Genomic DNA, 12,196 nt, shown 5'->3' with positions numbered 1-12,196 from the left:
CCGCTCAGACCAACGCGCACAACAGGGCAGGGATTGTGCGCCACACAGTGCTTTTATTGTGGAGGGGAATGTCTGCACTCCCACTCGACAAGACAGCGAGCAGATACTGTGCATGTGCCTGCTCCCACACACACACACACACACACACACACACACACACACACACACACACCCACACAACGACAATGTAATCTCAATAGTTTCTACTTAATCTCTTGCTCTATAGTTACAACAGTTACAGAAACAGCTCAAATGCAGCTTGTGCAGAGGGTTTAAGTCATTTTCATCACTGCAGTAGATGGACCGAACCTTTTCTCTTGCTAGAATTCATAAGCGATAAAGCACTGTCATTAAAAAGCCTTCTTCAAGGCCGCTATATTTTATACTGTGCTGAGAACTGAGATCTGACCCACTTTCTGTGACCTGCAGTTATTCCTCAACAATAACAGGAAATGGGCACTTTATACCTAATGAATTCAACACAACTTATCCACTCTATCTGATTTATTTAACGAATTAAGTGAGTGTTCCTCGTGGGTTTATATGTTCAAAATAAAGTTGAGGGAAGACTTTGTTTGGTTTATTATGAAGCATTTTCTTGGTTCCGCTCCGGATGATTTTTTAATGATAAGTGCAATCAGGCAAGTGTGACACATGCAAGGAATCCGACCCTTGTTGTGATTGGCTCTCACCGTACTGACGCATTTACAGGAGGATACAGACACAGAAATTTAAACATAATAATAATCGATTAGTCGAATTTAACCGTGTTTACGTCACGACCGTCAAAATTGCTTTTCAGTTTTAAAATCTCTAAAAAGAAGATGATTAACGTTAGTGATGGTCCGTCTCTCTCTCACTCTTTCTGACTTTGCTTTTCAGAGCTAATCACAACCAGCTGTTTAATATCTGCCAATTAAAGTCTTTCCCACATTACGATTATACGTCACATAAAGCTCATGTGAATGAATTCATGGTCCCACTGGGAATAATGTGGCTCTCAGACAATAAAAGAAGCAAACCACAAACACAAATGAGAAGTAAACAAGAAGCAGAGGGCGTTCCTCTGTGTAGTTTAGTCCATAATAAGCATCAATCAATAGTTCAAGATTATGATTATTATGAAGCGATCAGTGCAAAGAGCAGTGCTGTGGTATCATGGATTAACCTCCTGAAGATTAACCCTTACTGACCCCTGATTGTTTCATTAATACACCACACACATAAAACAACTTGTAATATAGAGTAAAAATGACTGATTAATAAATCGATTAGCTGATTGACAAAAGAATTAAAGGAAGCACTTGAAGAAAAATACCAGAGACATCAAAGGTAGCAGCTGCTCACATGTTAATATTTGCAGTTTTCTCAATTATAATGTGATAACTTGGGCGTTATACACTGAACAATCGATCGATTATCACAGGAAATAGCTGTAAGACCATTCTTACGTTACTTTGCCACAGGATCCATTACTGTAGTTTATTTTCTACGGAAGAGGATTAGGGCCATATGTGACTTTAATCACAGGAATTCTGACTTTAATCTCAGGAAATTTGACTTTAATCTCAGGAATTCTGACTTTAAATCAGAATTCTGACTAAAATATCAGAAATTCTGACATTTCTTCCTCTCTTACCTCAAGATGTCCGACTATGCAGAAGCGCTCCGGGTGCCTCAGGCCGCAGGTGGAGGAGACGGTGAGTTTGTGCGCGCGGCCGATCAGCAGGTCACCTGTGGCGGGATAGCAGCTGCCCTCGGTGCAAACATCCGCAAACTCTGGCATCAGCGCCGTGACGGGACCCCACAGGGCTGCAGGGAGGACACAGGTTGATAGTGCGTGGATAAAAGACGCACACACAGTGTTTTGCACGACTAGATCAGCCAGAACAAGATTGTTTTTAACACCAAAAAAAAAAAAAACTCCTTATTTTGGTTTCTATTATAAAACCCAGACTCGCTGTCAGGCCATTTAAATTAACATCACATGGATTCTCCCTGTAAATACACGGATTGAGTTTGTGTTTCATGACAAACTGACATTACAGCTCTGTAAAAACAAAATCCCTGCAGCAGCTTCACCTTCCTCTTACCTTTGGGAACAGTCTAATTTCTGGTAAAACACAGGGAAAAACAGGGAGTAATAGTTTTCATATGGATCTCGTTACATGTGTTGATGCGGGAGAAAAGTGTTGGCAGCTACAGAGGATGAAATTCCGCCCAGGCTTTCTGACAGCACCTCAACACTTTTCATAAAAACAAACTTGTACAGTTAAAAAACTTCAACTCACCCAAAGTTGTAATGATGTGGATTATGAGCGACATCTCCAACAGAGGAGCTTCTGACAGCTCGTCGAAGAGGATGATGGTCCCACAGCGCAGCGTGTGTGTATGTATGTATGTGTGTGTGTGTTGATGAAGTGTGTAAAGTGAGAGGTGGAGGGAGTTGTCCTGTAGAAGAAAGTCCGCATCCCACCAACCAACAGACGTCTCCACCCCGCTGTCAGCAGCGCGGCAAAGGGGGGGGGCTCTGGGAAACGAGCGCACCCTCTGCTGGCAGCACTGGGAATTACAAATAACAACTATTTCAAATTTCAAGTTTTTTTTTTTTTTTTTTAAATTTGCCATTTTTTTAATAACACCAAATAAATAATGTAACTATTAATAATGAACAGTTTATTTTGTCAAGACCCAAAAATATAACTGAAGACTTGAATAAGAAGAGAAATCACAAACTCTTGTTTACATGAAATATTTAACATGCAAGGAAATATGAAGGAAAACTGGAATTGAAATCCAAACAGAATCTGTTTATTAGATTTTCTAACAAAAAAAGAAGCTATAAGTTTTTAGTCTTGAAATCAAGCAGTACATCACTGCAAGATTAAGAACCTTGACTGGTTCAACTATTTGTATAGTAAAAAAAGAGACATTATATTTTTTATGATAAGAATGATACTGATTAACACATTGTAAAAAAAAAAAAAAACTATTTATTTTGAATCTCTTTATTTTATATGGAAAAAACTACACCCACCAATGCAAATGGACTAAAAAGAAACCACATATACAACAATTCAAAAATAATAATTGTGGAGACTTTAAAGCATTAAATATATTCCTTTAATATCTCTGTTTTCTTTCATGGTAACCATATGTATATAGTTTGGCTTTGTGATTTTGAAATACTTCTGTTTATTATCTTTGTTTCATCATCCCTATTTATATGTTGCATTTATTTCCTTTTATTGTATTTATTTTAATAGTATGTATTGGTCATATTTTACTCAGTTATGATTGTTTCCTCTTTCAATGTTTATTTGTCATAATTAAATGAAATGGAGGTTAATTAATGATGTGGAGGTAGAATGCCACCTGGTGGTGGTTTGTTGTAGCACAGGCAATTCCAACAATCAGCTTCTATAAATAAAATATTTAAATGAAGTTCAATTAAAAAAAAAAACACTAGTGTGAGAATTATTGTTTTCATTCTACAACTTTTATTTATTTTTCTTTATTTCATCACAAAACTGTGACTTCATCAGCCAGATTGTGAAATCATGAAAAGAGAAGAGTTTAAAATATGATAAATGTTGAATAATTTTTAAAAGTATTTCAACGTGTGTTATTTTAAAATGTTTAAAAACGTGTGTGACGTTTTTTTTTTAGAAGCGGAACTTTAATCAGCTCGGGCAGATCGCCGGACTTGTCTCGCAGACGGACCGGAAGCAGCGTGAGGTTACCAAAGTCTCTCCTGAAGTGTTGCACCTGGTAAGTTTTTCCAAAGCTCTTTTGTCCTTTTTTTAAAAATTTTATTAATGAACGTTGTCGCCGTTTTCCACCAACACGCCGCCGTTTATCTGCTGCTCAACCGTCGCAACCAACAAACCGAACGACGTAAAGAAAAACGTTGATTTTTTTTTAAGGAGATATTTCGTGTCTACATCCGATGGCGGGAGTCTCCAGAAGCCTCGTTGCTGCTTTGAGACACCGGAGCTTTGACTTTGAGTCCCCCCCCCGTCTTCACGTTTTACTCTTCAGCTTGTCTGACTGCGGATTCAGACTTCACCGAAACAATCAAACTCCATTTTGAAATCTGTTTATTTTTGTTGCTGCTTCGCCTTTTAGTTTGAAACGCTCCTCACGTTGTGGCGAACATTAAATAAAATGACCTTAAAACACTTAAATAAATAATAAACACAGCTGTCAATCGTCGGGCAGATCGTTTTTAGTGAGAGACAGTCGCAGGATTTAAAGTCAAGCAGAAACTTAAGGATGAATTTTGTGCCACTGCAAATATATTGATCTGGGGCCTTTCAAAATAAAATAAAAATAATCTTATGGTCATGTAAATGTTTTTAGGAGACTCTTTCAGTTGGTTTTGGTTTTTCTGATACAAGAACCAATTATTTTCATTTCTGCACATTTTTTTCCCCCATTATTCTGTTATTTCTGTCTGTTATTAAGATGTTTGACATTATTGATAAAGAGTCTGACAGTAGGACAGCTTTTCAGGTTTTTTATTAACTTCCTGCCAACATAATCTTTGGGTCCATCAGGTATAAAGAGGGAGAGATAGAGGGAGAGATAGAGGGATGTGTGTTTACTGAGATGTTGGACAAAGCTGGAACCTGAGAGCTTTTAAATCACTGAAACCGTTATGAAAACAGTTGACATGAGCTGGACCCTTAATTTGGAAAGAAAATGTTACAAACACTGAAACTAAGCCTTTTCCTTGTGTTGTGATCAGTCGTCAGAAAGTCCCCAGCTGCCGTTTGTCTGCCCATCGCTTCCTTCAGAGGTGTCTGAGCAGCACAGACAAGATGTTGAGAAGTGCCTCAGCACAGGTGAGGAGGACATGTTCACACTGAACCATATTTATCTCACTGGATGGATTTTTATTTTCATTTAATTACACTTGTACGAGGATGATGCTGAGAGATCTTGGCTGTTTCTTGATGTTTTGGTCTCTCAGTTTGGCAGCAGTGATCTTTTAAGAAATATTAAGTGTCTGAAATATAAACTTTTTCTGTAGTTTTTGCAAAAAGCTGCAAAAATGATTCTTTTCTGTGGAGTAATTAACATTTGTAAGACTCTGTTAGAAAGTAGCTGCTGTTTTGTTTTTCTTTAATGCTTAAATAGAAAAAAATAGTTGTGTTTTATTTATTATCTACCAATGAAAAAGATGCACTTTTGCCTCAGTATAATGTGTTTTAATGTTTGTGGTTTCCTCCAGCTCTTCAGACAGGCGGTCAGATACAGGAGCACAGACACCAGCCTCATCCTGGAGAGATGTAAGTGAAGCTCGTCTGTATGACAGAAGATTTACTCTGACTAAACACACCTGTCTATTCTTTATATCACATGTTTTAAATATATAAAATAAATTCTTTCTCCTAGCGATAAACCGCGTGCAGCTGTTGGGTCGGGTCGGTCAGGATCCTGTGATGAGACAAGTGGACGGTCGCAACCCCGTCACCATCTTCTCGTTGGCTACAAACGAGATGTGGCGCTCTGGAGACGGAGAGATGACCTCAACAGGTGCGATGTCACGACGACACACAATGATAGAAATGTGGGGAAAAATGCTCTTTAATGCAACGTAACTTTAGTCGTGTATTACAAGTGTTTAACATGGCAGCGCAATGCAGCGACCTCCACCCTCCAAACGGACAACAAGGACGCAGACGGAGCCACATGTTTATTATGCATGCAGTAACTTATCATGAGCCTGAGAGCTGACACAGTTTGGATATTATTCAAGGTTCTAGATGTTTTTCTAGAGCGTGATCGTCTGGAGAACCAGCTCTTCTGTTGTCTGTCTGTTCAGTTTTTTCGGTTTTAGAATTACATTTTAAAAAAGGGGAAAACCGGTTAGAGTCAGACTGACCTTGGTATTTGAAGTCTTGGGCTCATTAACAAATGAAAACAATGCAAAGCATCTGAAGCAACATTAAGGACCATAATGAGATACAAAAACTGAAAAATAAAATGTGTTTAAAGCAGGTTGAAGCAGCAGTGACTGACTGAGTCACTGTCTCCCTCATAATGTTTCTCTCGAAGTTATCTGCAAGTCAAACTGCCCCGACATTCCTCTTTTGACAGGCTCTTGTCATTTTATGCTTTTTCTCAAGGACAGAAGTTGAATAAATAAATCAGCTGAGTCTGTTTACAGTTCAGGGTTGGGCACTAGTTTATATTTTTTTAATCTGGAATATACTTTGGCATTTCAGTGTCAGTATTTCCTGCAGGAAACGTGTTGGCGAAGGTGCTGGTAGCTAAATAACACTTAATGTTGCTGTAATTTCCCCTTTTTATAAGTTGAAAAAAGCATTAAAACCTCATTACATTATCAGTAAAGGAACAGTTAAATAAACATACTATTAAGCTGCAAAATTAGAAAAATGAAAAATCTGATCTAGATCTATCTGATCAGATCTATGTTTAGTTCAAACATGAAGTGAAGGAATGTTGTCAGTAACTACGTCTGTGCTCCGTGTTGCTTTCTGCCACTAGAGGTCAGCGTTACCCCCTGAATTGTGTCTCAGTGAAAGAGAACATGCAGTGTAATAATCCGGTGCACATGATAAAGCTAATTCAGTTCAATACAAACAGCCCTGTCTTCTTTAAGTTCAGTTTTTGTTTCAGCTGTTTTGATGATCATTGTGGGAGCTGCAGTTTCTGGTGCTGCTGAGCTGTTTTGCGTTATGCAGAGAGGTGCTGCTGTTGTTTATCCTTCCCCTCATTGATATAAAAAATGAGGTGGACAAAACAGTTAGAAACCATGATGTAGAATCAACACATCTTTACAACAGTTTGAACACAAACTCAACATGAGAACCTTCATGAAGCAGCATTTAAAGACTGTACTGGTTTTGGGTTGGTGTTCCTAATAAACTGCCAACTGAGTGTAGGAGGTTTATTAAAATGGGACTAGAGTCAGATGAGAGTCACGTTTCAGATGTTCATGTTTACAGAAACATCTGTTTGTTGCTTCAAGATGTTCCTCGTGTGCGGCTGTGTGAACTGCGACGGTTCGTGATGTGACTGATTTTATGTGTGTGCTGCTGTTTCCTGACTCCAGGTGACATCAGCCAGAAGACGACGTGGCATCGCGTGTCCGTGTTCAAACCCGGTCTGAGAGACGTGGCCTACCAGTACGTCAAGAAAGGGTACGAACCACTTTTATCATGGCTGTATATGAAGTATACATAGTTATGAACAGGATATGAATTATCTTTCACACAGACACACATGCAGTGATGCCGAATGTGAAATATGAAAATGATACTCTATGCAAAATCTATATTTTTAGCGTCTTGAAAGTGGCTGCACAAGTTTTCGCTCCATGAAGAAAAGCTCTAAATATGTTTCACTTCCTGTGTTGTCGGGTTCTCACATTGAAAAACAGTTGTTTAATCTAAAACCTGTATGTCGTGGTATCGTTTTATACGGTGACGTAGCAGAATATCAACAAACTCATTTGACACGACGGTGGATTTTCTCTGCGTCACCCTCCTCTAGCTGACACTGATCAGGATTTAAACTCAGTCATGAAGCTTTTTAAATTTGTCAATTATTTGTGGATGTTTTATCCCGGTAGATGTGACAGCAGGGGAGGGGAGGGAAGGGGGAGATGGGGAATGACGAGTGACTAATTCTAGACACTTTTATTGTTTATTTTGGCTTCAAAACCATGAGATTTCTCTGTGTCAGGTGCAGAGATTCAAGGCGGGAACCTTTGTGACTGATCCTGAGTCTGTTCTCTTTCAGGTCCAGGATTCTAGTAGAGGGGAAACTGGACTACGGGGAGTATGTGGACAAGAACCAAGTGAGACGTCAGGCCACCACCATCATCGCAGGTTAGAGTAAACAAACAAACACACACAAATGATCTCAATGTGACGTCTTAAAAAGATAAAAAAAATAAAAACACCTCTGTCTTTTCCAGACAACATCATCTTCCTGAGCGACAACGTGCGAGACAGAGTCTGAAGGACTTCTCCACAACATGACGACTTCTTTTTCTACCTTCTTGTTCACACCTACATAAGACTGAGAACCTGAAAGCCTCCAAGGAAAGGAACCAATTGACCCATCAGAGAGGGGGACAGAATAAGCTGTGACACTCTGATCATGTTTGACTGTTGGAAGAAGAAGACTTTGATGCATCAAGAAGAAAAAGGAAACAGCCCGCTCTTGTAGTGTGTACACTTACTGGTTGAGTTTGATTGTGTACATAACAGTTAAAAAGACGCACTTAATGTCATATTTGCTTGTTTTCAAGTTTTATATGTGAGAATAATGTTGAAAGCACGAGTTTAAGGGAGGAAATCATTTTGTTAATCCATCCAAATAGTTTGGAAATACTTCTCTTAAATCATAAGTGGTAGTTCGCTGACTTGGTACAAGGTTTTAAAAAAAAATTAAGTTGTAGGTCTCTTAAGCGACTTTTCCTCGTGTTGGAGATCAAAGACAAAGTTTTCAAATGATAGTTTGTCGTCATGGTGTCAGGTAAGACAACTTCTCTTTAAGCTCAGTAGTTCAGAAATCATTTCTGGGAGTGAAAGGCGACTCGAGCTGCTGCCAAAAATCAAATCTGACATGGGACACAACAAATAATATTTTTTACCATTTTCTCTTTTCTTGCTGGTTTATTTATAACTGTTTATTTTGCTAAGAAAGTTGCAAAATTACCTCTTTATTTCACATTATCACCTTCCGGTTCAACTTCTCCATCTCCAAATTTGGTGTTTTTTTTTTTTTCTTTTCTTTTCAACAAGGACTGTACTTATACAGGATTATCTAAAAAAAAAAAAAACACCATGGCAACCTCAATACCTAAATATCTCTTTCTAAACCTGAGAGAGGTGAGCTGTTGATTATTATTCCATACGGTTTAATTCCTTTGCTACCTCTCATTTGCAAGGAGAAAGCTGTCGTCCTTAAAGAAAACAGTATCAAGCTAGTTAGTGTGAGTCCTCTGCCCTGAATAAAACACACCAGATTGACCTCAAGTGCTGCATTGGATTTGGTTTGAATGTTTTAACTCATCACACAGTCGACTTCAAAGCATTTAAAGTTAACCCTCTGTTATGTGACAACAAGTTTGACCCATTTGACCTCAAACTATTCATGAGACCTCACCTTTTTAAAAAGGTTTTTTGTTTTGGACTCGTCTCACTCTCTGTTTCTCTTGCACTTTTCACTTCATGTAAATCTGCAGATGACGGAAACAGCTGAGAGTCGAAAAACAACGAGACTAACGTGAATTTATAATATTTATGGAATAGTTAAAACTGCACATTATTTGACTAACATGACAGTTGGATTTGTGTAATTGCATTTCTTCTTGTTTTCTGCCTTGTCACTCTTTTGTCAACTGTTATCACACTTATCTGTTTTTCATTTCCTTCCTGGACAGCGGCTGGTTGCTTTCAGCTCACTAGTGTTGTTTCATTTCTCTGTAACGGTTCATGTAATAGACTTTTTTTTTTTTTCCTCCCAGTATCAAGAAGTGATGTTACAAAATACTTTAACTTTGAGATAAAGGAGAATAATAAGAAGTAAATGATTGAAAAACAACCATAATAACATACATGATAAAAAAATTGTGGCAGATATTTGCATAAAAACTCATTAAAACATGTATTTTTAAGTTCATGAAATGTAAACATTGTAATATGACTGACTTTTAAATGTCCACACTGCTGGGCGTTGATTGGCTGATTCTGTGACAACGCGGGCGGGCTTTTACGTAAAAGGTGTGCTTGGCCTAAAGTGATTGGTCGCAGGAATTCAAGAAGTCTTTCTCGATTGGCCGAGTCAGCTGTCAGTTAAAGGCGCGGGAGGGCACAGCCGCACGGGAGCATGGGCTTTAAACAGAGGAGACATCCGATTGGTCAGGCGGCAGGGTGTGGGCGGGGCTGTGAGTTGTGGAGAAACCTGTGGCTTCAGTTTAGAGAAGCGTCAACGAGCGAGACCGGAAATGTGCACGTAAAAATAAAAGCTCAAAAAATAAATTATAACGATAAATACATAAAAGCTTAGTAAAAGTTTTTAATAAACAAACATATACATAACATTTTCTTGTAAGTAATTTTTAATTTTCCTTAAAGGCGGTTTGTAAGTAGTAACTGAAACTACATGGTTTACAGTTTTGTCTGAAGGAGGATTTTCATTACCACATTAAATACCAACATACTTTTGTCAGCGAAAATATCCTCATTTTATATTATGATATCACTGTTATTTTTATTTCACTTAAATTGTCTTTTATTTCTGTTTAAACAGTATTTCGTTGACTTAAAAAAAAATCTTACATAGCCATCTCTCACTTTTTATCATTAGATCTAATGATTTTGTATTTTGATTATTTAAATTTTCATTATATCAATCATACTATTATTATTACCAGTAGTAGTCATAGTATTAAGAGTAGTATTGCTAGTAGTTTTATTATTTATCCTGTAGAGAATCAATGTGTCCTGAAATGAAGAATGAGAGCTTTATTTTGAAATTAACTACTACACCGGAAACTCTCGTTTATTAATATGGGTGTTTGACACTGTGTCACAAACAGCTGGAAAACATTAATGACTCATTAACTTTACATTTAATTCCTGGTGTGTTGTGCTGAATTTATATCTGGTGGGAAGTCGCCGTGAGCTTCAGACCTGTTGATTCTTGATTTCTTCTTCTATTTTATTTCCTATATTTACTCCTTTTTTTTTTCTGGGTCTCTGTGACTCCGCCCACACATTCCTGTGTGTCTGGGCTGAGAGGAGGAGGAGGAGGAGGAGGAGGAATGAAAAGGAAAGAGAGGCTGCAGAAAGCTGTGTGTGGAACCTGAACCAAAGAGGAGATGATAAACAACAACAACAACACTGTCTCTCAGCCTGACTCTGACCGCTGCGGCTCCCTGACTCTCTCAGTCTGAACCGACGCGTTTCTGCTTCCTGTTTTTTCTTTTTCTTTTCCTGAACTCAGACAAGTTGTTGGGAACTTTTTTTAACCGGAGTTGTCGCTGGAGTTTTGTTTTCCAGTCTGACCTGCATTGCAACCAAACCCTCATTGCTGCTGCTGCTCCTTCTTCTTCTTCTTCTTCTTCTTCTTCTGCTGCTGCTGCTGCTGCTGCTGGAGGAGAAAACCCACATCCACAAGGCCGGAGAGAGTCTGTGGAGGGAACCATGGAGATCCTGGACAGTAGTGAATCGTTCCTACACTGGGACAGGAACCTCAGCGAGCTGTCTGAGGCCGGGGAGATCGACTCGGTGCTCTACACCAATGTAAGTTATCGATCAGGGATGGATGGGCTGATAGATGGGGAAGGGGTGTGTGCGTAAAGAACATGAGTGAGTGATCGATCAGGGCCCGGTGATTGGCTTTGCAGCTTCTTGGTGGGAAATAATCGCCTTTATCTCACTGTGGTGAGGATTTAATAGACAGGATAGGGGAGGGTAATGTGTGTGTGTGTGTGTGTGTGTGTGTGTAGTGCCCTGCTCTCCATTCACAACTTGAGCCTTGGGATCCAGGATGCAAGTTAGACTATTTCTCACCCTGGTATTTGTAATTTTCCCCCTTTTTTTTTCTTTTTATTTAAACACATTTTTGCAAAATATGGACAGTCTTGAAACTATCAGGCACATAAACTTATAATACAAAGAATTTATGATGATAATGATGCAAAATAGCAAGAAATGTTCATCACAAGTTCTTAAAGTCCTCAAATACTTTATTTTGTCTGACCAACGCTGCAAAAGCCCAAACATATTTAATTAGATTTTCTTTTTGATCATAGAAAAGAGAGAGAAGTCTGCACATACTCACACCTGAGAGGCTGGAAACACAAAACTATCTGATGTTTTAGTTTGATAAATGATTAGAACGATCTGAATTGTTTCAGCTGCAGTTTACTCATCTTTAAAGACAAAATAAAACAACTTTTATTAAAGATGTGAAACTTTAAAAAGACGTATTTTATCGAGCACAGACTGTGTTTTTAGTGGATATTATAAGGCAGCAACAGTATCTTTTTATATTCCCTTTAATGCTAAAAATACTTTATTTTTGGACTCGTTATAGAAACAGTTTGAGAAAGATTTTGGTGCAGTGACTCATTGTGAAGGCACGTTTTTTTTCAAGGATAATGATTGCTGCTTTTTTCCATTAGTAAAAGCCCACTGACTCATCTGGT

The 12,196-nt window shown here is 38.4% G+C and overlaps 3 protein-coding genes across 3 annotated transcripts in view; 2 read left to right on the top strand and 1 right to left on the bottom strand.

The window, feature by feature from the left end:
• The window catches only part of LOC111669094 (laminin subunit beta-1-like), a 22,689-nt gene extending 20,252 nt beyond the window's left edge, over positions 1-2,437 (bottom strand). The window contains exons 1-2 of the mRNA XM_023425319.2: positions 2,292-2,437; positions 1,640-1,812 (exon numbers count right to left, since the gene is read on the bottom strand). Of these exons, the coding sequence (XP_023281087.1) occupies positions 1,640-1,812; positions 2,292-2,325 (207 nt within the window). The 5' untranslated portion in view covers positions 2,326-2,437. The remainder of the gene's footprint in view (positions 1-1,639; positions 1,813-2,291) is intronic.
• Positions 2,438-3,701: 1,264 nt separating this feature from the next.
• Positions 3,702-9,674, top strand: ssbp1 (single-stranded DNA binding protein 1). Its single transcript, XM_023425327.2, has 7 exons — positions 3,702-3,771; positions 4,751-4,847; positions 5,237-5,294; positions 5,401-5,541; positions 7,085-7,172; positions 7,774-7,862; positions 7,952-9,674. The coding sequence occupies exons 2-7, from the start codon at positions 4,824-4,826 to the stop codon at positions 7,993-7,995; spliced, it is 444 nt and encodes a 147-aa protein (XP_023281095.1). The 5' UTR covers positions 3,702-3,771; positions 4,751-4,823; the 3' UTR covers positions 7,996-9,674.
• Positions 9,675-10,793: 1,119 nt separating this feature from the next.
• The window catches only part of creb3l2 (cAMP responsive element binding protein 3-like 2), a 36,205-nt gene continuing 34,802 nt past the window's right edge, over positions 10,794-12,196 (top strand). The window contains exon 1 of the mRNA XM_087179036.1: positions 10,794-11,288. Coding sequence (XP_087035162.1) covers positions 11,190-11,288 — 99 coding nt within the window. The 5' untranslated portion in view covers positions 10,794-11,189. The remainder of the gene's footprint in view (positions 11,289-12,196) is intronic.

Source organism: Seriola lalandi, unplaced genomic scaffold (genome assembly GCF_002814215.2).
Source record: "Seriola lalandi dorsalis isolate HSWRI2012SDOR001 ecotype SW California unplaced genomic scaffold, Sedor1 jcf7180002054770, whole genome shotgun sequence".
In the NCBI taxonomy this organism is placed as follows: domain Eukaryota; kingdom Metazoa; phylum Chordata; class Actinopteri; order Carangiformes; family Carangidae; genus Seriola; species Seriola lalandi.
The sequence above is the reverse complement of the archived record's forward strand: the minus strand, read 5'-3'. Positions and strand labels throughout refer to the sequence as shown.